The sequence below is a fragment of the Haliotis rubra genome, unplaced genomic scaffold (assembly GCF_003918875.1).
Source record: "Haliotis rubra isolate DU_JTF1 unplaced genomic scaffold, ASM391887v1 Scf254, whole genome shotgun sequence".
In the NCBI taxonomy this organism is placed as follows: domain Eukaryota; kingdom Metazoa; phylum Mollusca; class Gastropoda; order Lepetellida; family Haliotidae; genus Haliotis; species Haliotis rubra.
The window spans coordinates 1,041,947-1,064,130 of NW_025766603.1; the positions used below are offsets into that span (position 1 = coordinate 1,041,947).

At 41.8% G+C, this 22,184-nt stretch overlaps 1 protein-coding gene across 1 annotated transcript in view; it reads left to right on the forward strand.

Moving 5' to 3' along the window:
* The window catches only part of LOC124279647 (arginine-glutamic acid dipeptide repeats protein-like), a 180,431-nt gene that overhangs the window by 26,683 nt on the left and 131,564 nt on the right, over positions 1–22,184 (forward strand). Inside the window, 2 exon segments of the mRNA XM_046715483.1 lie at positions 749–819; positions 15,936–16,041. Of these exon segments, the coding sequence (XP_046571439.1) occupies positions 749–819; positions 15,936–16,041 (177 nt within the window).

A 22,184-nucleotide genomic window follows, 5' to 3' on the forward strand; every position in this document is an offset into this window, starting at 1 on the left:
TTAAACAACAAACGAAACAAACACTCACTCACGCACTCTTTTTTCCAGATATAGCGTTTGAAGATGTTCCCCTTTTATCCACCATCAGTATACTCCATGTTTAATGAATTATGTGTATATTTTCAGATTGTGTGTAGAGTTGTCATAACCACCCACCTACACACCCATGCATATGCTCACCCACATTCTCTCTCACCCACTGACCGCCTCAGTGGTGTAGTGGTTAGAGCGTCCGCCCGGAGAGCGGAAGGTCGCGGGTTCGATCTCCAACCGCGTCATACCAAAAGACGTTTAAATATGGAACTTGTTGGTCCCTACCTGGCGCTCGGCATCAATGGGGTACAACAAGGACTGGTTGGCTCGGAGTCGGTATAATGTGTCTGAGTGGGGTATTCATGCTTCACTGCGGCATGGTATCTCAGTGGGCTAGCACTATAAAACCAGCTTCAGTCTGGGCTAGTACAAGCAGCCGCACATACACATACACACGCATGCACGTCGTCATATGAGCGAAATATTCTCAAGCACGACGTTAAACCCAATTTCACCTCACCTCACCTCACCTCACCTCACCTCACCTCACCTCTCTCACCCACTAGTACCCAGTCATGCTCAAACAGTTGTCACGTCCACTCACTCACTCACGCACTCACCTCTCACTCCTTTTTTTTAATATGTTCCCTTTTTATCCACCATCAGTATACTCCATTATTTAACCCTGCTTTATGAATTACATGTATATTTTCAGATTGTGTGTACATCGAAAACAACCGCCCCGACCAGCCCTACTACGTGTGTGCAGTCAAGTATTTCCGAGTGGTCAGTACATCATGTATACCACATTAACAGAGAATCCTCGATAGCGATTGGCCAATTATACCAATAATAGACGTTAATATTTCATGGTGGAAGTGTATATATTTTTTCTGTATCTTTGCTTATCTGATAGACCATACACAACTGATAGCAAGGGCAGTTATCTGCACTATATCATGCATACTTTATCATTGTGATACAAGTAAACTGATAGCCAAAATGTATTCTGAATGAAAGATTTATGAGACTTAAAATTAGTTCTATTTTCGTTTGGTACTACTCAGATCTTGTAAATTACACAATGTTGGCTTGTAATGATATATATAGACTTGTCTCAAATACGAAAAGCAATAGATTAACATTTGAATTTTTTATTTTTTTTCGGATAGAGAAATCAGATGCACTCAGAAACAGCATATCAGGACATTTGAAAATGAGAAAATTTGGCACATGAACTGACAAATTAATATTTATTTCTGGTTTGAACTTGAACAATTTTCATTACTGTGTAGTAATCATGTAGTTTATGATCTCATTAATTATAACACGAATACCATGGTCAGTGTCAGATTCAGCCTGCTGCTCTAACCCGCCTGTTTGTTGTCTTGGTAACGATATGTGTCTGCGATCATCATCATCATCATCATCATCATCATCATCATCATCATCATCATCATCATCATCATCATCATCATCATCATCATCATCATCATCATCTACTACACTTATCCAGATACGAGTAACTGATCAAAGGCTATATTTGTCGCTTGACTGTTGTCATTCTCAACTCCCTTAGGAGTATACAACCCACCCAAGTGCGGCAGGCTTTTACAGCCACCTTGTATGCGGTCTAGGTGTGATTTAGTGTGTAGAGTTACATCCCTTGGGCATCCCCAAACATGTAGCTGAGAATCCCACTTCACCATGATTAAGTTTCCTGACTTGTTAACAACATAAAACCCACTGTCATAGGTTTTACCAAAGTGGTAAAGGTTTCATACCAATATCGCTTTACTTTTCACCCTCATCAAGTTGAGACAATGTGAAAAAAGCAGCTTTTAAAGTGTATTCACTATCTCACGGGGCGGTGGTGTAGCCTAGTGATTAAAGCGTTCGCTTGTCAAGACCTGGGTTCGATTCCCCACATGGTGTCCCCCGCTGTGATATTGCTGGAATATTGTTAAAATCGGCATAAAACTATACTCTCTCACTCACTATAACACAATAATGAGTATATATCAGTTAAACAATTTTAAAGTTTGTATTGGTTTAAGAGTATTACTGTTTATGTTTGTTATTTTATGATTTAAAAGTGGTTTAAGTTTTGTTGAAGGTCTGTTCGTGCAATTTGAATGCTATTTGTAATACGAAACTCCAATTATCAAGAGGGATTAAACTGTCATTAATAACATGTCAGTGTGTTTTCAAATCCACACAATTCACTATATAATCTTGATAATGGTGCATAATGAAGACCTTGGCGGAAATACAAAGATTATTTTTTGTGACAGTTAAACTGTTTAATGGGTTTTCAAATTTTTCTCACATTTAATTATTAACCAAAAATTGTCTTTATGTCATTTGTCTGACAAATCTGACTGTTTTATGTCCGAAAATAATTGAAAAAGATGGTAAGCTGACATTGGCAGTTGATTTGTGACGGTTACCATGGCAACCTAATTGTCATGCAATAAAATCATAGCAGTTGAAAGGCTTTGAGCTTCCCAGCTGTGATTCTGTTCATTGACAGACTCTCAGTCTTCTTTAATTCTTCCCCCATATACTGGACAGCCAGCGAGAAAAATTCATCAATTCATATTTCAAGAAAAACATTTGTCACTACTTTGTGCTAAAAATGTGCATGAAAATGGCAGCATGGCTATGATCCTTGCTTGTGCTAAGTGTCGTGGAGATGGGGGAGATAGAGAGATGAGATGATTCTTCCATTTATTATTGATGCAAGAACGTGTGTGCCCTGGGTCTGAGTGCTGCCTTTGTGTTGACTCGCGATTGATTGGGGAAAACAGGAGTTACCTCCCTTCCTTTGTGAATCAACTTGGCTGCATTCTGTAGGCTTGTGTCAATATTGAGCCTCGGTGGTTTTATTCCTAGTCATTACTTGTTGTCCTTTGTCGCGCCATTCATCATTGTAGGGGCTGACATCGTGATGAGAGATACATTTTGTAGCAGTAATGATTTGAATATCTTGATATGTTTTTATTCAAAGCTTAACCTAGAGGATGTCTAGTATCTAGCCATCTGCTAACTGATCACACAGTGCTTGTTTAGCTATGAGAGAAAGCTAGATAGGTGTGAGTGTTTGTTGCAGGATAAATATATGAGTGTGGCTAGATATGTGTGAGAATGTTTGTGGCTAGATATGTGTGAGAATGTTTGTGGCTAGGTATGTGTGAGAATTTGTGGCACAATAAATATATGAGTGTGTGGCTAGATATGTGTGAGAATGTTTGTGGCTAGATATGTGTGAGAATGTTTGTGGCACAATAAATATATGAGTGTGGCTAGATAGGTGTGAGAATGTTTGTGGCACGATAAATATATGAGTGTGTGGCTAGATATGTGTGAAAATGTGTGTGAAGAGAGCTGTAGGAGTATTCATGGTAATGTGAGAGTGTTGATATGGAAGTACATGTGATAGCATATAGAGTGTGTGGCTAGATATCTCTATGTGGGTGTGGCTAGAGAGCTAAGGAGTATTCATGGTAATGTGAGAGTGTTGATATGGAAGTACATGTGATAGTGTTTGTGGCTAGATATCTCTAGGGGTGTGGCTAGATATCTCTGGGGGTGTGGCTAGATATCTCTGAGGATGTGGCTAGATATCTCTGAGGATGTGGCTAGATATCTCTGGGGGTGTGGGTAGATAGCTGTGAGAGTGTTCGTCCAGACCAGTGAGAGAGTTATTGGCTGGATATGTCTGGGGATGTGGCTAGATAGCTGTGAAAGTGTTCGTCCAGATCAGTGAGTGTGTTATATCTCAAGGGGTGTGGTTAGATATCTCTGTAAATGTGGCTAGATAGCTGTGAATGTGTTTACATCTAGGTCATTTTGAGTGTTTGTGGCTAGATGGCTCTGATGGCTAGATATCTCTTAGGGTGAGTGTTTGTGGCTAGATATCTCTAGGGTGTGTGGCTAGATATCTCTAGGGGTGTGGCTAGATATCTAGGGGTGTGGCTAGATATCTTGGGGTGGGGTGTGAGGTGCAAGATAGCTGTGAATGTGTTTACATCCAGATCACTGACAATTTTTATACAGAATTAAATATGAGAGTGTTTGTGGCTAGATATATCTGTAAATGTGGCTAGATAGCTGTGAAAGTGTTTTGTGCTAAACAGCTATTAAAGTGATTATACAGATAACACGGAGAGTCTTTATGGTTAGTATCCATGGTTTGATAGCTGTGAGAGAATTTATGGCTAGATCACTGTGATTGTGTTGTTGACTGCTACTGGCTCTTGCTGAGTGACTGTACTATCAATCTAGCCAGCGGGGATCTCATGGAGGGTGTTTATCCCCCTCTTGGGGCCCACTGTCGCTACTTGGCTATTAGAGTCATCTGATTATTGGTACAATTGGTTGTTTTCTGAATATTTCGATGTGCTGATTTCGTCCTCAGTGCATTGATCAGAGACTGCTAGAGCTGTTCTTCTAAATGTCAACTCTCCACGTCTCTGTTGTGTATTTCTAATTTATAAACGTGCGTACGTCCTTGAAAACAGGTTTTAGTGCCATTAGGAGGGTGTGCGAGCTTCAAGTCTTCAAATGATTGTTGGATTATTGTTGTTTTATCGATATGAATAATTTGACAGGTTTGGAAAACTGAAGTTAATAGATCAGTGAATATTCATGCAGTGTAGTTTATATTCTTGTTTTTCTGTTGGGTAAGCCTGCCAATGGAGTATGTGCTTCATGTGGTGTTTCCATAGAAACGGATACCAAAATGGTATGATACAGTCTGTGTCACACTGAGGAATATTCCGGGTTTGTGACGGAAGCCAGGTAATCGAATAAGGACCCAGACAATCCTGTGATAGATATTAGGAAAAACAATTGATACCATCAGGGTACGTTGACATGCCATTAGGGACTTTTGTTTGCTAGTTCTAATCCAGAATCCCCATGACTTTCAAATTCACTTCTCTGTTGTGACCAATATTGGTTGCTTGGGACAAGTATAGTTTGCTAAGGACCAGTTCTAATCCAGAATCCCCATGACTTTCAAATTCACTTCTCTGTTGTGACCAATATTGGTTGCTTGGGACAAGTATATAGTTTGCTAGGGACCAGTTCTAATCAGAATCCCTGCATGACTTTCATATTTAGATGCTTCTTAGGACCAACAACACCACACCGGAAGATCCGGGTTAGAATTGATCTTCAGTAACCCATGCTTGTCGTAAGAGGCGACTAACGGGATCGGGTGGTCAGGCTGGCTTAGTTGACAGATATGTCTTCGTAACACAATTGCGTAGATTTGATTATGCTCATGCTGTTGATCACAGGATTGTCTGGTCGCGACTTGATTATTTACGTACCGCCTCCATATAGCTGGAATATTACTGAGTGCGACGTGAAAAACAACAAACTAAACCAAAACACCAGCAACACTGACTGACTCGCAGTGACAGACAGTCTGGTGCTTCTGGTTTAGGAAGACTGCCTCTGTGGTGTAGTGGTTAGAGCGTCCGCCCGAGAGCCGGAAGGTCGCGGGTTCGATCTCCGACCAGCGCCATACCAAATAAAATATGGTACTTGTTGGTCCATGCCTGGCGCTAGGCATTAATGGGTACAGTCAGTATAATGTGTCTGATTGGGGTATTCATGCTTCACTGCGGCATGGTAGTATCTCAGTGGGCTAGCACTATAAAACCAGCTTAAGTCTGGGCAAGTACAAGCAGGCACACATACACATACACACACATGCACATCGTCATATGAGTGAAATATTCTCAAGTACGACGTAAAACCCAATTTCACCTCACCTCATCTGGTTTAGGAACATCAAGTATAGTAGAGAGTTCAGAGGCTACTGATATCAAACAGAGACTCGTTTTGTCAATGATTCAGCCCAGTATTTCCACTCTTAAGATGCTAGCCTGCCCGACTGAGACAAGTAACATTTTGAAGGGGCCAGTGAATATGGAGACATCGTGAAGCAAATCGTCCTAATTATTCCGTTATTGATAATCATCTAGGTTATATAGGACAAGAATATGGATGGCAACTTCTTTTTTATTGTTCAACACAATGTTTCTAGGCCACTTCTTGCCCCACTTCAGATGATGTCACAATAAAGAAGTTGCCATCCATATACTTGTCTTATATACTCACCAACTTCTAAATGCAGGGCTCGATTTAAGAGATGTTAACCTACTTGCAACAGGTGGAACCTAAGATAAACACCTTGTTGCACAAGCCAAATTCCAGTTGCAATGTAGTGTGTTAAAACATCAGAGGTTTCGTGCACATAATCATATTTCCGTGATATAGTACCCATGAAACCATAGCAACTCGGAGACGCAACTGATCCCTGTTTACAAGAGCTGTCATAGCCGAGACGTGTCTATAAATAGCGATGTTTCGGTGCCATAGCTATTTAAAGTTTAGAAGAAAATAAGCTGATATACTTATGCTTATAATGTTAGATTTATTGTTGATTTATTTTTCAAAAATTGACTTGTACCTGGTGCAATTTTGACTTAAACTAGGTTGCACTTTGTAACATTTGGTTGCACTTGTGCAAGTAACAAAGTACTAAATCGAGCCCTGAAATACCTTTCAAGAATCTCCTTGAGGTTATATTTCTTCAGTTTTGTCCAAACAAGTAAGACTTCATCCAGCACAACCAGTCCCAAGTCACAAGTTCTCCATTGTCATCCATCCATGTTTTATACTTTTTGTTCTCACAAAATGTATTTCTGGATTCAACTGAAATTTTGTATGCATGTGCAATTGGATTGTTTAACTGTAGGGTTGTGCAAATTTGCTCAAGGCATGAAAACTGGCATGACAATATGGCCACCTGGTAGCCATTTTAAATGTGAATTTAATATCACAACTTCTCAAATCATCGTATCCCCATTCCTCGATCGGTGCTCATGTTGTCAATCACTAGGTTATCTTCTCCAGACCTGATTATTTACAACCCGGGTTAGAATTGGCCTTCAGTAACCCATGCTTGTCGTAAAAGGCGACTGACAGGATTGGGTGGTCAGGTTCGCTGACTTGGTTGACACATGTCATCATATCCCAATTGTGTAGGGGTGGGTATTGCAGAGAATTTTCATATTGCGGTATATTGCGATGCAAAAGCGTATATTGCGATATGTATTGCAATATATTGCAAGAAGTTTTTCTTCAACAAAAAACTATGTATAATCGAGTTAATGCTTGATTTATAAAGCAAAAACACAACAAAATCACTATGCTTGATTAAGATTTAATAAAAACTTTTAATCATGACAAAAAACAAATGTAAATAATATTTGGCAAAAATAAAAAAAGGAAAGGAACAACTTAAAAAACGGAAATATCCGAAGATTTCCGAGTGTTACGAAGTTTTCCGAATGCATGTCAAAATACCGGATTTCGATCAGCGTATCGCAATACGTATCGTTTTCATGTCTGAACCGGTAAATACCTGTAAACCGGTTATATTGCGCAGCACTACAATTGTGTAGATCAATGCTCATGCTGTTGATCACTGGATAGTCTGGTTCAGACTCGATTATTTATAGAATGCCGCCATATAGCTGAAATATGGCTGATGGTGGGCTTAAACAAAAAACAACAACAAATCATCGTGTCCTCAAATCTTGATCGATTGTTGTCAGTCACTAGATTGTCTGGTCCAGACTTTATTTATAGCTGGAATACTACTGAGTGCAGCATTAAACAAACAAAACAAATCATGTATCTACAGACTCTATAAGCCTTCATATACCTATCACTTTCAACAGTAAACAGACCGCCTCCGTGGTGTAGTGGTTAGAGCATCCGCCCGGAGAGCGGAAGGTCGCGGGTTCGATCCCCGACCGCGTCATACCAAAAGACGTTAAAATATGGTACTTGTTGGTCCCTGCCTAGCGCTCGGCATTAATGGGTACAACAAGGACTGGTCGACTCGGAGTCAGTATAATGTGTCTGAGTGGGATATTCGTGCTTCACTGCGACATGGTATCTCAGTGGGCTAGCACTATAAAACCAGCTTCAGTCTGGGCACTGCGACATGGTATCTCAGTGGGCTAGCACTATAAAACCAGCTTCAGTCTGGGCACCGCGCATGGTATCTCAGTGGGCAAGCACTATAAAACCAGCTTCAGTCTGGGCACCGCGACATGGTATCTCAGTGGGCTAGCACTATAAAACCAGCTTCAGTCTGGGCACTCGCGACATGGTATCTCAGTGGGCTAGCACTATAAAACCAGCTTCAGTCTGGGCACTGCGACATGGTATCTCAGTGGGCTAGCACTATAAAACCAGCTTCAGTCTGGGCACTGCGACATGGTATCTCAGTGGGCTAGCACTATAAAACCAGCTTCAGTCTGGGCTAGTACAAGCAGCAGCACATACACATACACACGCATGCACGTCGTCATATGAGCGAAATATTCTCAAGCACAACGTTAAAACCCAATTTCACCTCACCTTCAACAGAAAACAACAACAAATAGATCACAGTGCAATGACTGCTATTGTTTCACAGTGCAGACTTTGTGTCAAGTCAATTATTTATCTGTTGTGTATTGCAACAATGTTCTACAATAATGCATATTCTTTTTACAGAGTTTGAATCACTGTTGATATTAACCTACTTTTTTCATATTTAACTTTGGTCCATAGTGTTTATTCTGAAAATATTTGAAATGCTACACATTTGTTCAGTTCATGTCTTTGTTGAGGTTGAACTATTGACTCCATACCCAATTGAGATACAGTGACACGACGATGTTGTTTTGCTGTAATTAACATATCCCAAAACATTTATTCATCAGGATTCAAACATTTATGCTATTAAGTAAATGCTTGATTGGTTGTGTGTGTATGTTCACAACTGCATAACAAAGAGTTTTTGACAATGTATTATGAATAAATGCATAATGATCTGTTGGATGTATATTTTTTGTCATGCATAATGATATGAATGTTTGCATGACAGAACGTATGCAACTGGTCACACTTTAGATTATAGATAGTTATGACACGTAATATTATGATTATACAGCTGTATGTATTTTAGCTCTATTTGAATCATTATGTCGATGTTGCAAACAAACATTGTTCCTCCAAACAGTCATCAGTTGCCTGAAAACATGTGATGTAGAGTTTTTACTTTTATTTAGACTTAATATGTTTTTAGATTCGTAAAATATGCAGCTCTCTGTAGGGTATGGTCTGTCGTAGATTGTATTGTCTCTGTAGGGTATGGTCTGTGGTAGGATGTATTGTCTCTGTATGGTATGGTCTGTGGTAGAATGTATTGTCTCTGTATGGTATGGTCTGTGGTAGAATGTATTGTCTCTGTATGGTATGGTCTGTGGTAGAATGTATTGTCTCTGTATGGTTTGGTCTGTGGTAGAATGTATTGTCTCTGTATGGTATGGTCTGTGGTAGAATGTATTGTCTCTGTATGGTATGGTCTGTGGTAGAATGTATTGTCTCTGTATGGTCTCTGTGTGGTATGGTCTGTGGTAGAATGTATTGTCTCTGTATGGTATGGTCTGTGGTAGAATGTATTGTCTCTGTATGGTATGGTCTGTGGTAGAATGTATTGTCTCTGTATGGTATGGTCTGTGGTAGAATGTATTGTCTCTGTATGGTATGGTCTGTGGTAGAATGTATTGTCTCTGTATGGTATGGTCTGTGGTAGAATGTATTGTCTCTGTATGGTATGGTCTGTGGTAGAATGTATTGTCTGTATGGTATGGTCTGTGGTATGGTATTGTCTGTGGTATGGTCTGGTGGTAGAATGTATTGTGTATGGTATGGTATGGTATGTCTCTGTATGGTATGGTGTGGTAGAATGTATTGTCTCTGTATGGTATGGTCTGTGGTAGAATGTGTATCTCTCTGTGGTATGGTATGGTCTGTGGTAGAATGTATTGTCTCTGTATGGTATGGTCTGTGGTAGAATGTATTGTCTCTGTATGGTATGGTCTGTGGTAGAATGTATTGTCTCTGTATGGTATGGTCTGTGGTAGAATGTATTGTCTCTGTATGGTATGGTCTGTGGGTATGGTCTGGTAATGTATTCTGTATGGTATGGTCTATTGAATGAATTTGTCTCTGTATGGTATGGTCCATGTATGCTATGAGGAATGGCCTATGGTATGGTCTATGGTGTGGTCTATGATCTCAGTACAGTGTGGTCTGTGGTATGGTCTATGATCTATATGGTATGATCTGTGATCTCTGAATGGTATGGTCTGTGATCTCTGAATGGTATGGTCTGTGATCTCTGTATGTATATTGTTATGGTCTATGATCTCTGTACAGTATGTGTCTGTGTTATTGTCTATGATCTCTGTACAGTATGATGGTCTGTGGTATGGTCTATGATCTCTGTACGGTATGGTCTGTGATCTCTATGTTATGGCCTATGATCTCTGTACAGTATGGTCTGTGGTATGGTCTATGATCTCTGTACAGTATGGTCTGTGGTATGGTCTATGATCTCTGTACAGTATGGTCTGTGGTATGGTCTATGATCTCTGTACAGTATGGTCTGTGGTATGGTCTATGATCTCTGTACAGTATGGTCTGTGTTATGGTCTATGATCTCTGTACAGTATGGTCTGTGGTATGGTCTATGATCTCTGTACAGTATGGTCTGTGTTATGGTCTATGATCTCTGTACAGTATGGTCTGTGGTATGGTCTATGATCTCTGTATGGTATGTGATCTCTGTATGTTATGGTCTATGATCTCTGTACAGTATGGTCTGTGGTTATGGTCTATGATCTCTGTACAGTATGTGTCTGTGTTATGGTCTATGATCTCTGTACAGTATGGTCTGTGTTATGGTCTATGATCTCTATATGGTATGGTCTGTATGTTATGATGTATGATCTCTTTATGGTATGGTCTGTGGTATGGTCTATGATCTCTGGTATGGTCTGTAGTACGATGTATGGTCTCTTTATGGTATGGTCTGTGGTACAAGTATGGTCTCTGGTATGGTATGGTCTATGTATGGTCTCTATGGTATGGTCTGTGGTTACGATGTATGGTCTCTGGTATGGTCTGTGGTACGATGTATGGTCTTTATGGTATGGTCTGTGGTACAATCTATGGTCTCTATGGTATGGTCTGTAGTCTGTGGTGCATCTATCTCTCTATGGTATGGTCTATGGTACGATGTATGGTCTATGGTATGATGTATGGTCTCTATGGTATGGTATGGTCTGGTATGATGTATGGTCTCTCTGGTATGGTATGTAGTACGATGTATGGTCTCTTTATGGTATATGGTATGTAATGATGTATGGTCTCTATGGTATGGTGGTATGTAGTACGATGTATGGTCTCTTTATGGTATGGTATGTAGTCTACGATGTATGGTCTCTATGGTATGGTATGTAGTACGATGTATGGTCTCTCTATGGTATGGTATGTAGTACGATGTATGGTCTCTATGGTATGGTCTATGGTAATGGCGATGTATGGTCTCTGGTATGGTATGTCATGTATGGTGTCTATGGTATGGTATGTAGTAATGATGTATGGTCTCTATGGTATGGTATGTAGTACGCATGTATGGTCTCTCTATGGTATGGTCTATGGTACGATGTATGGTCTCTCTGGTATGGTATGTAGTACGTTGTATGGTCTCTTTATGGTATGGTATGTAATAACGATGTATGGTCTCTCTAGTATGGTATGTAGTACGATGTATGGTCTCTTTATGGTATGGTATGTAATACGCATGTATGGTCTCTGGTATGGTATGTAGTACGATGCATGTATGGTCTCTTTATGGTATGGTCTATGGTATGGTCTGGTACAATGTATGGTCTATGGTATGGTCTGTGGTACAATCTATGGTCTCTCTATAGTATGCTTTGTGGTATTGTCCATGTATGCTGTACAGAATATCCCGTGTCTCTACAGTGTCATGACAGGTTCACTTGATTAACCCCTCGATGGCACACTGAGGACACCACTCCAGATGTTGTGACACAGCAACTCTTTATCTTCCAGTCAATGATAAATGGTCCAAGTGGTGGACCCCAAGCAAGGACCTGCAAGCCATCATACATTAACCCTTCAGCCTTCATTCAAATTACTCAGTCACGTAACCTCAAACTGGTGCTATCTCCATCTTGTTAATTAACCCTTAATCCTCCATGCATGGCTCGCTGTCAAGACTTGCCACAGTCGCAAGCCTTTCACTTCTGAGGTGTCTCAATGAACGGATCAAGAGGTTTAATTTGCTGTAGTTCTTTCTCTGACATGGCTGTCATTAATACCCGAGCCAGTTGATATTGCTTAGTAGAGCTGATTCCTCCCGTGGTGCTCTGTGTTCCTTACTTCAGTGATCAATACACCGACAATTTACCCTACAAACGCTGAGGAAGTGACTGTGTTATCTGCCTCTTTCTGATTAATTTGTGTGTGTTAATTTGCCTCTAACGATATCGAACATTGTGTGTATGAGAGGCTTTTACTTGGATGGCATAATGGCGTTATTCTCTACAGGAGGCACATCAGTCAGAGCAGCTCCGAGCTGCTTCACCGAGCTGCTTCATCGAGCTGCCAACCAGTGAATCAGTGCTGTGTACTGTCAAATATTGTGTGCTTGTACCACTAGGTGGAGCTCAAGGAACATATGTCAACTTCTGTCACAAGGTGGCGATATTTCCAGGCTTGTGTTGGGCTTATTACGTTAAGGACCAGTTGATCAGCTTAGACAACAAGATTGGAGTGAGGCAAGTTTCTCTTCCTCATCAAATAACGAATAACGTGTCAAAACATGGAGGATGTTGTTGAAGCTCGGAGACAGAATAAGTAGAGACCATGAATACTTCTGTGTTCAGGAGGGTTTCTTTGAATTCCAGTATATAGCAGGTCAAATACATGGAGAAATTATCTTATGATGGTCTTGTTATCTTGACAGTTGTAGAGGAGGAGTTTTCTTGACAGTTGTAGTGGAGGAGTTTTCTTGACAGTTGTAGTGGAGGAGTTTTCTTGACAGTTGTAGTGGAGGAGTTTTCTTGACAGTTGTAGTGGAGTTTTCTTGACAGTTGTAGTGGAAGAGTTTACTTGACAGTTGTAGTGGAGGAGTTTTCTTGTCAGTTGTAGTGGAGGAGTTTTCTTGACAGTTGTAGTGGAGGAGTTTTCTTGACAGTTGTAGTGGAGGAGTTTTCTTGACAGTTGTAGTGGAGGAGTTTTCTTGACAGTTGTAGTGGAGGAGTTTTCTTGACAGTTGTAGTGGAGGAGTTTTCTTGACAGTTGTAGTGGAGGAGAGTTTGGAGGAGTTCTTGACAGTTGTAGTGGAGGAAGGAGTTTTCTTGACAGTTGTAGTGGAGGAGTTTTCTTGACAGTTGTAGTGGAGAGTTATCTTGTTGGAGGAGTTTTCTTGACAGTTGTAGTGGAGGAGTTTTCTTGAGTTGTAATGGAGGAGCTGTGACAGTTGGAGGAGTTTTCTTGACAGTTGTAGTCAGTTGAGTGGAGTTTTCTTGACAGTTGTAGTGAGGAGTTTACTTGACAGTTGTAGTGGGAGTTTTCTTGACAGTTGTAGTGGAGGAGTTTCTCTTGACAGTTGTTTTGAGAAGTTGTAGTGGAGGAGTTTTCTTGACAGTTGTGGAGGAGTTTTCTTGACAGTTGTAGTGGAGAGTTTTCTTGACAGTTGTAGTGGAGGAGTTTTCTTGACAGTTGTAGTGGAGGAGTTTTCTTGACAGTTGTAGTGGAGGAGATCTTTACTTGACAGTTGTAGTGGAGGAGTTTTCTTGACAGTTGTAGTGGAGGAGTTTTCTTGACAGTTGTAGTGGAGGAGTTTTCTTGACAGTTGTAGTGGAGGAGTTTTCTTGACAGTTGTAGTGGAGGAGTTTTCTTGACAGTTGTAGTGGAGGAGTTTTCTTGACAGTTGTAGTGGAGGAGTTTTCTTGACAGTTGTAGTGGAGGAGTTTTTCTTGACAGTTGTGACAGTTGGAGTGGAGGTTTTCTTGACAGTTGTAGTGGAGGAGTTTTCTTGACAGTTGTGTGGAGGAGTTTTCTTGACAGTTATAGTGGAGGAGTTTTCTTGACAGTTGTAGTGGAGGAGTTTTCTTGACAGTTGTAGTGGAGGAGTTTTCTTGACAGTTGTAGTGGAGGAGTTTTCTTGACAGTTGTAGTGGAGGAGTTTTCTTGACAGTTGTTTTGAGGAGTTTCTTGACAGTTGTAATGGTGGAGGAGTTTAGTGGAGGAGTTTTTGACAGTTGTAGTAGTTTTCTTGACAGTTGTAGAGTATGAGTTTTCTCTTGACAGTTGGAGGAGTTTTCTTGTGACAGTTGTCAGTGGAGGAGTTTTCTTGACAGTTGTAGTGGAGGAGTTTTCTTGACAGTTGTAGTGGAGGAGTTTTCTTGACAGTTGTAATGGAGGAGTTTTCTTGACAGTTATAGTGGAGGAGTTTTCTTGACAGTTGTAGTGGAGGAGTTTTCTTGACAGTTGTAATGGAGGAGTTTTCTTGACAGTTGTAGTGGAGGAGTTTTCTTGTCAGTTGTAGTGGAGGAGTTATCTTGTCAGTGGAGGAGTTATCTTGTCAGTGGAGGAGTTTTCTTGACAGATGTAGTGGAGGAGTTATCTTGACAGTTGTAGTGGAGGAGTTTTCTTGACAGTTGTAGTGGAGGAGTTTACTTGACAGTTGTAGTGGAGGAGTTTTTTCTTGTCAGTTGTAGTGGAGGAGTTTTCTTGTCAGTTGTAGTGGAGGAGTTTTCTTGTCAGTTGTAGTGGAGGAGTTATCTTGTCAGTTGTAGTGGAGGAGTTATCTTGGTGGTGGTTGTGCAAGAGTTACCTTAATGCTGAGTTGATTCTTTCCATGGTCAAGGATGTTTTTATCAGAAGCAAGTTGGAAACATGTCTGTACCAGAGTCATAATAGAAGACTTGTAACTACATCTCCATCTATGTCTGTTTGTTTGTATTCACACAGTTCTGAACGATGTTCTGCTTTCTTATAGAAATAGAAAGGAACAAATATGTTTTGGGGGATATTTTTATTAGATTGCATGTTTCTTCACATTTACGTTAACTTGATCCTAGGTATCTGTACAGATATTAGATATTTTTTTAATTTAAAAAATAAAAAAACAAAATTAAAGCAAATTACATATTGAATGCCAATGTATTTATGCAATATATTTTAACGAAATGTTCATATTGCATCCCTTGTTATCTATACAGGTATATGTTTAAGGGAAAATTACATACTGAATACTTTGGGGTCGATATAGATATATTTTTTAAGGAAAATTTCATCTTGCACATTTCTTCAAGCTTGTGTTTACATGATCTTTGAGGAGTATAGACAGATAGCTACAGCTAGTCAAGTCTCTCTTGTGAGATTGTCAGTATTCCCTCAACCTGCCAGAAATAATCTATTCCCATTGTAAAACAATTCCCAGTTTTGTCAAACATCTCTCTCCAGGCCACTCTCTTGTGTAATTGTTTGCTTGTATGATACAATGAATATTCCTTTCACGGCTAAACTAATTGTAAAAGGAAGACCTTGTGAAAGTTTGTGATAATGGCTTGTAATGGCGTAAATTATTGGCTGGAACATGGTTGCACATATCCCTGTCAGTAGGTCTTGGAAACAGATGAGTCACTTCCTGGTATCACTGGAATTGGTTGTTGCACATTGTTGCTGTCATGAGTCTCTGAGGTAGACCCCGCTGTGATATTGCTGGAATATTGCTAAAAGCAGCGTAAAACTAAACTCACTCACTCACTCTGAGGTAGATAAGTCACTTCCTATCATCACTGGTTTCACTATGTTGTAGTTGTGAGGTAGATCAGTTTTTGGCCCCACTGCTGTAGTTTGTCGTAACGTTGTCTCCTTGAAGACGATAAAGGCAATGAGATCCAGCATCACTGTGTTGTATGTCCTGCTGTCGGTTTCAGACTAAGAGGGACACGCTAGTGGTTCACATCAAGTGGTTTTTCCGCCTGTCTGAAGTACCGGAGTCTGTCTATCAACCGCTGGTTCAGGATCGCCACACAGAGAATCGTGAGTACTCAGAATTCTATTGCAGCTCTGTCTGTCACTCCACCAAGACCTGTCATAGCAGATACACGTCTCCAGAATGCAATTTCCCATAAACTGGGGACAAGAGACATGTTTTTCATCTACACTAGAATTAAGATTGGCCATTAAGATTCTTCAAGGTATTGGGGAAACACTTCACCACTAAAACCATCCAGTAGAACACTCTTCATCACGCAAACCCACTAATGCAGGACGTTCTTCATCACTCTGCTGTAAGGCCCAGTCAGGGGCACACCCTACATCACACTCCTGTTAGACCTAGTCAGGGGCACACCCTACATCAGGCTCCTAAAGGGCCCAGTCAGGGGCACACACTACATCACACTGCTACAGGGCCAAGTCAGGGGCACACACTACACCATGCTGCTACAGGGCCCAGTCAGGGGCACACACTACATCACACTTCTAAAGGGCCCAGTCAGGGGCACACACTACGTCACACTCCTAAAGCTGCTAAGGGGCCTAGTCAGGGGCACACACTACGTCACACTCCTAAAGGGCCTAGTCAGGGGCACACACTACATCACTCATCTAAAGGGCCCAGTCAGGGGCACACACTACGTCACACTCCTGTAAGGCCCAGTCAGGGGCACACATTACGTCACACTCCTAAAGGGCCTAGTCAGGGGCACACACTACATCACGCTGCTAAAGGGCCCAGTCACGGGCACACACTACGTCATGCTTCTAAAGGGACCAGTCAGGGGCACACACTACGTCATGCTGCTAAAGGGCCGAGTCAAGGGCACACACTACGTCACACTCCTAAAGGGCTTAGTCAGGGGCACACACTACGTCACACTCCTAAAGGGCCTAGTCAGGGGCACACACTACGTCACGCTGCTAAAGGGCCAAGTCAGGGGCACACACTACGTCGTGCTGCCAAAGGGACCAGTCAGGGGCACACACTACGTCGCGCTGCTAAAGGGACCAGTCAGGGGCACACACTACGTCGCGATGCTAAAGGGACCAGTCAGGGGCACACACTACGTCGCGCTGCTAAAGGGCCCAGTCAGGGCTCAATTGAATGTAGTACAATTTCCAAGGACATCTGACACATAATTCTCTAGAGCATTTCAAGATTTTCAACACAGGATATGCAGTTGTTGATCACATGACCAGTTGTCATGGTTACTGTGTAATCAGTAAATGGTTAACAACCCCATAAGATAAGTGATACCGAGTTGACCACTCCGACAGCATTTTGCTACAGCACCCTTGGTCTTCCTTACTGCCTAGCAACACACGAAAGGAGGCGGACATCTTGTCAGACTAACGCTTGTTGCTGGCAAATCTGTCATCTGGGCTGCTTCCTGTCCCAGAGGATTGTGGGTAATGGTGGGAAGCAGGCACATTTGATCTGGGTTCCACAAGGACTTAAATGAAGAAATTTCGGAATATACCTCTGAGACATGGAGTTTATGTCCTCCATTTTGTTATGTTTGTATGGAGTATATGGAACTTGAACATTTGTTGAATGCATCATTGATTAATGAAATGATACAGCAATGTCACATGCTAAATTAGTTTTTGAAAAAAATTAACATCTTAAAAAAGATACTGAAAATGTCACAAAAATATTTTTTGCCTGTATTTTTCAGGATTCTCATCAGCCATACTTAAAAAATATTGAACTGCTTTCCGGGGCCATGGATATTGAAATTTTTAATCAGAATCTCATCATTTGGTGTCATCACAAGATTATATGTTATTCTGAATATGTCAGGTGTTGGTCCTGATTAGCTCACTGGGATGGGTGTTAGCTTGCTGTATAGTGACCTGGGTCAGTTCCGTGATAGCCACCACGATACCACAGTCTGGCAAAGGAGGAAATGATGAGTGTATATATTGGAATGCTGCATGTTGACAGAACCGAGGCAATATGTCCTATCATCAATCCCCACTGTTATCACAATTACATAGCCATCAAATGTCATCTCCGGACAAATGAGCTGACCCAAGTGACCAATATAAGGGAAGTAACTCTCCTGATCTTAATCCTGCCTGAACCCTGCTTCAATGGAGGTCAGAGATCATACTGTTGGGAAAAGCATTCGAGACGAGGCGGTAAATTCTTAATGTAGCCAAGCTCTGTCAGGCAGAGCTCCGCGGGGAAGTTAAGAGGTGATCGTTAGATTGGTTACATGCAGCATACAAAACTCCTCTGTGCTGAGAATTAGATGGGAAGTTGGGTTGATGTGTGAAGCATCGCTGTCGATCGACTCCACCTCGTACTGCTGTGGTACTTGTGCATTGATCGAGCTAATGAGCAGATAGATGGTCGGGGAGGGAATGAGAGGGTCCATCAGACGAGGAGAGAGACAGTCATAGACGGGTATAGATCTACTGATAGATGCGGCGTGAAGCTGCGTTTGTCTTCAAGTCCCGACATGTGATGCTTATCCACTTCCAGGAATCAATTTAGATATCTGGTAAATAGATGAAATAAATTAACATCAAAGGGGAAAAACATAAATAACCTATTTCTAATATAAGAATTACGCCGATGCAAAAATATGATATAATATTTATAAAGTGTATATTTCACCCAGGATTATTAAATTTGCAAGAGATGCATGTGGGATTTGTATTATTCTCAGAATAAGGTCCTCAGAATAACTTATATGGTAATCTGCAGTTGAAAAGACTCGTTCAAAAGGCAGTAGTAGAGAGGCAAATTCTCACTGGAGCAGGGGACATCTTGCAGTGATGTAGTTATCGGTGTAGGAATCAATACTCCCATCAAGCTGCTCCTGCCTCTGATCAGCTTGTCCGTCTGCTCTCCATGCTGAGACGTCTGCTGAAAAGTTTGCCGTGTGAAAATCTCAGTTCTATCTGCTATCTGAGGGAAAGATTTGTAACAGAGTCGTTACATATCGCACACAGTTTCTGTTGATAGAACTTGTCAAATGATTTGAAATTCAAGAGACATGTTCCAAAGTCTTTGCTTTGTGAACAAGTTGACTAGGATCTTGTGAGGAGGAGATATTGAGAGTGTTTAGATGAGCGTGGATATGCATGCCAGGCATTGTGTCTCTGTCAGGATGCACGAGGGGCATGTATGCTAACACGTCGGCTCGGGTATCCCACCTTGCACTTGACTGACAAATTAAAGCTTGTTTGTGGAGCGTGTTTTACGTTGGCAGACCTGCAAGTCGTGTAGGTTGTGTGATGCTTAGACGTCAACACATTGCCAGAGATTGACTTGTGGACACACAGAACAGAGGGCACTCTGTTATCTGCAGTCCTGTGTTTGCGGAGAGGTGTGGAGGTGAGCATCTCGCCTCTGGTGGAAGCTCGAGGGTCGGATCAACGCATCACACGGGCTAGCACAGAGGAGCAAGCAGTGGGATCACACTCATCGTGTGATTGCGCCAACAGTCGCTAGTAATTTCCCTAATGAGAAGTGGATCAATAAGCCCCGGACTGTAATGAAATTTGCAGTAGATGGGTCAGCCATCACCCGGCTCTAGCGGTGGGATTATCTGTGATCATAGAGGGACATATTGGCTGTGGGGCGGAGGAGTGACCTGGCTTCCTGTGCGACACAGCAGGAGAACTGAGCTGTTACATGCACAAAGGGAGGGATGCTGACTGACTAATCACCAGGAGAAGGTATGTACACTGGGGCTCTATCACTGGGGACTGCAGAGGCAGTGAGGTGTGGGGAGGGGGCACTAGAGCTGTGGGAGATGTGTTGGTGGGAGGGGGCACTAGGCCTGTGGGAGATGTGTTGGTGGGAGGGTCCCTGTGGAGGCAGTGGTGTGTGGGGAGGGGGCACTAGAGCTGTGTTGGTGGGAGGGTCCCTGTGCAGTGGTACTGGAGGCAGTGGTGTGTGGGGAGGGGGCACAGAGCTTTGTTGGTGGGAGGGTCCCTGTGGAGGAGGTGGTGTGGGGAGGGGGCACAGAGCTGTGTTGGTGGGAGGGTCCCTGTGGAGTAGGGGGAATATGATCAATACCTATGCAAAATTCTGCAGGCTATGCCAGTAATACCTCAGCAATACCTTGTGTCTGACAGGGAGTACGAACCATTCCTCTATAACATCTCAATCTCCGAGAAACATGAGTGCATTCCCTGGGATTCCTTTGAAAGAGGAATATCACTGTTAGAGATCCTGCTCATATCAGCACTTGGCACCAGCGCAACAAGATCTCTTTAGTTTGTTCCAGAGGATCTGTGTTTGTTGAGATGAATATCACTTATAGATTTGTTATCAATAACATTTTTGCATCCATCAGTAGTTTTGCAGAGCCCAATTACCCTCCCATCGTCAGTCCCTTCCTCCCTCTCTAGATCACTCGTCTGCTGTGTGAAGGAAGAACGCTCTTCTGCCTCCTGAACAAAAATGGAACGTTTCACATCGCACAAATACTCGGTGTACATGTGTAAACAGGCGAGTAATAGGAGCCGCAAGTCAGCTTCAGCAACTACACTCTGATGGTGGTGGCCCGTAGAAATAAACAAACAGCTTCACCTGCCAACCTGATAGTGTGCATACCAGCATTGTCGATGTTGCAGAGTTCCTCACCTGCTGCTGCTGTTGGTGCTGCCACAGGGCTGTTACAAGGTGTACTACAAGTGTACTATCTGAGACCCCCTTCTTCCTGTGTGAGGCAACCTTCCGCTTATCAAACTACATAACACGAGACCAGTTGGAAATTCCTGGTGGTTAATGTATCTCTTGAAGTAGGCTCAGTGCGTGATCCTCTCTTTGATGCTTGCAACATATCTATGTTCTCTAGCGCTAGTGCTTGTGGTTAGAACACGGCACTGGTTAGGAGTGTTTGGAGATAACTCTCAAAGTAGAGACCAATATAGCAGACAGCTTCGACAACATCAACATTAGGTAAACGATCACATAATAGATAGGTAACTGAGTTAGGTAATAAAGAAATGGCAAAAAAACCTGAGGAAGAAATAGCTGAGTGAACAGATGGATTAATATACTGAACAAAGCAAGAGAGGATCAATATGTGGGGCATATTTTGTCTTCACTTGCAAACAAGTTCATGATCCCTCACCTTTATTCTTCAGATGGTTGAAGGAATGAGTGGTCTGACTGACCTACTGACTGACTGGGGTGGTGGGGTAGCCTAGTGGCTTAAATGTTCACCCGTCATGGCAAAGACCCGGGTTCGATTTCTCACAAGAGTACAATGTGTGAAACCCATTTCTGGTGTTATTGCTGGAATATTGCTACAAATGGCGTAAAACGAAAGTCACTGACTGAATGTTTCTTCTTCACAGCTGTCACCTTTCAAATGAGCTACTCAGTTCAAGAAATTTTCCAAGCTTTTCCAAAGGCAATGTGAGGTCAAAACCCCTGATCCCTAAATTAGTAAGTGTTCTCAGATTGTACATCTATTGCCTGAGGGACGTTAAAAATATGAAAATGGCGCCATAAATATCTTAGTGGAGGCTCACTCTCCTTGCTTACTTTGCCGGAGCTCATAAACAACTTTATCTAAATGAACAACAGCCAGCCTGCAGCTGGGCAAGCCCTTCCATCTTTGTTTGGTGCAGACATGCAGTGAAATATTCCATAGGAACATCATGTAGTATAGGTAATGTGTACAGGGTACGTCGTGTAGCTGTGATGGATGAAGCTGGTGATATGTGTTCACTTTTATCTCTCTGGGACCTGTCTTTGTGTCAGGAAAAGTTGTGTTGTAAAAGAGAAGAGTGGCTTGTCTGTTTACTTTATTGGAATACCCTGCTGCCCTTCATGAACATCACTCATATCACCTCCATTTTGGCTGTAGCTTCCATTCAATAGTTTATGTTTCAGTGTGCTTTGGATTACTGGACTCTGATAAGAGCATTTATTTTGGTTTGTTAAGGAAGAAATGTTGAATAGGAACAGGTCTGTAATGAATGGCTTGTTTTTGTAATGTTAAATCTATAAAAAATATGTTTCACTTAAGTCAGAATATAACAGTGTTTGTGTTGTTCAGTCTTGTATGAGCTGAGCTCTCATTAGATCATTACTGACAAGGCTCTCAAGATCAAGATGGCCGACAAGCATTTTGCCAGTTGTTCGCTTTTATGATGTGAAATGTAGAGTTTAATCTTTGTCATTATGGGTTTTATTAACACAGTCCTGC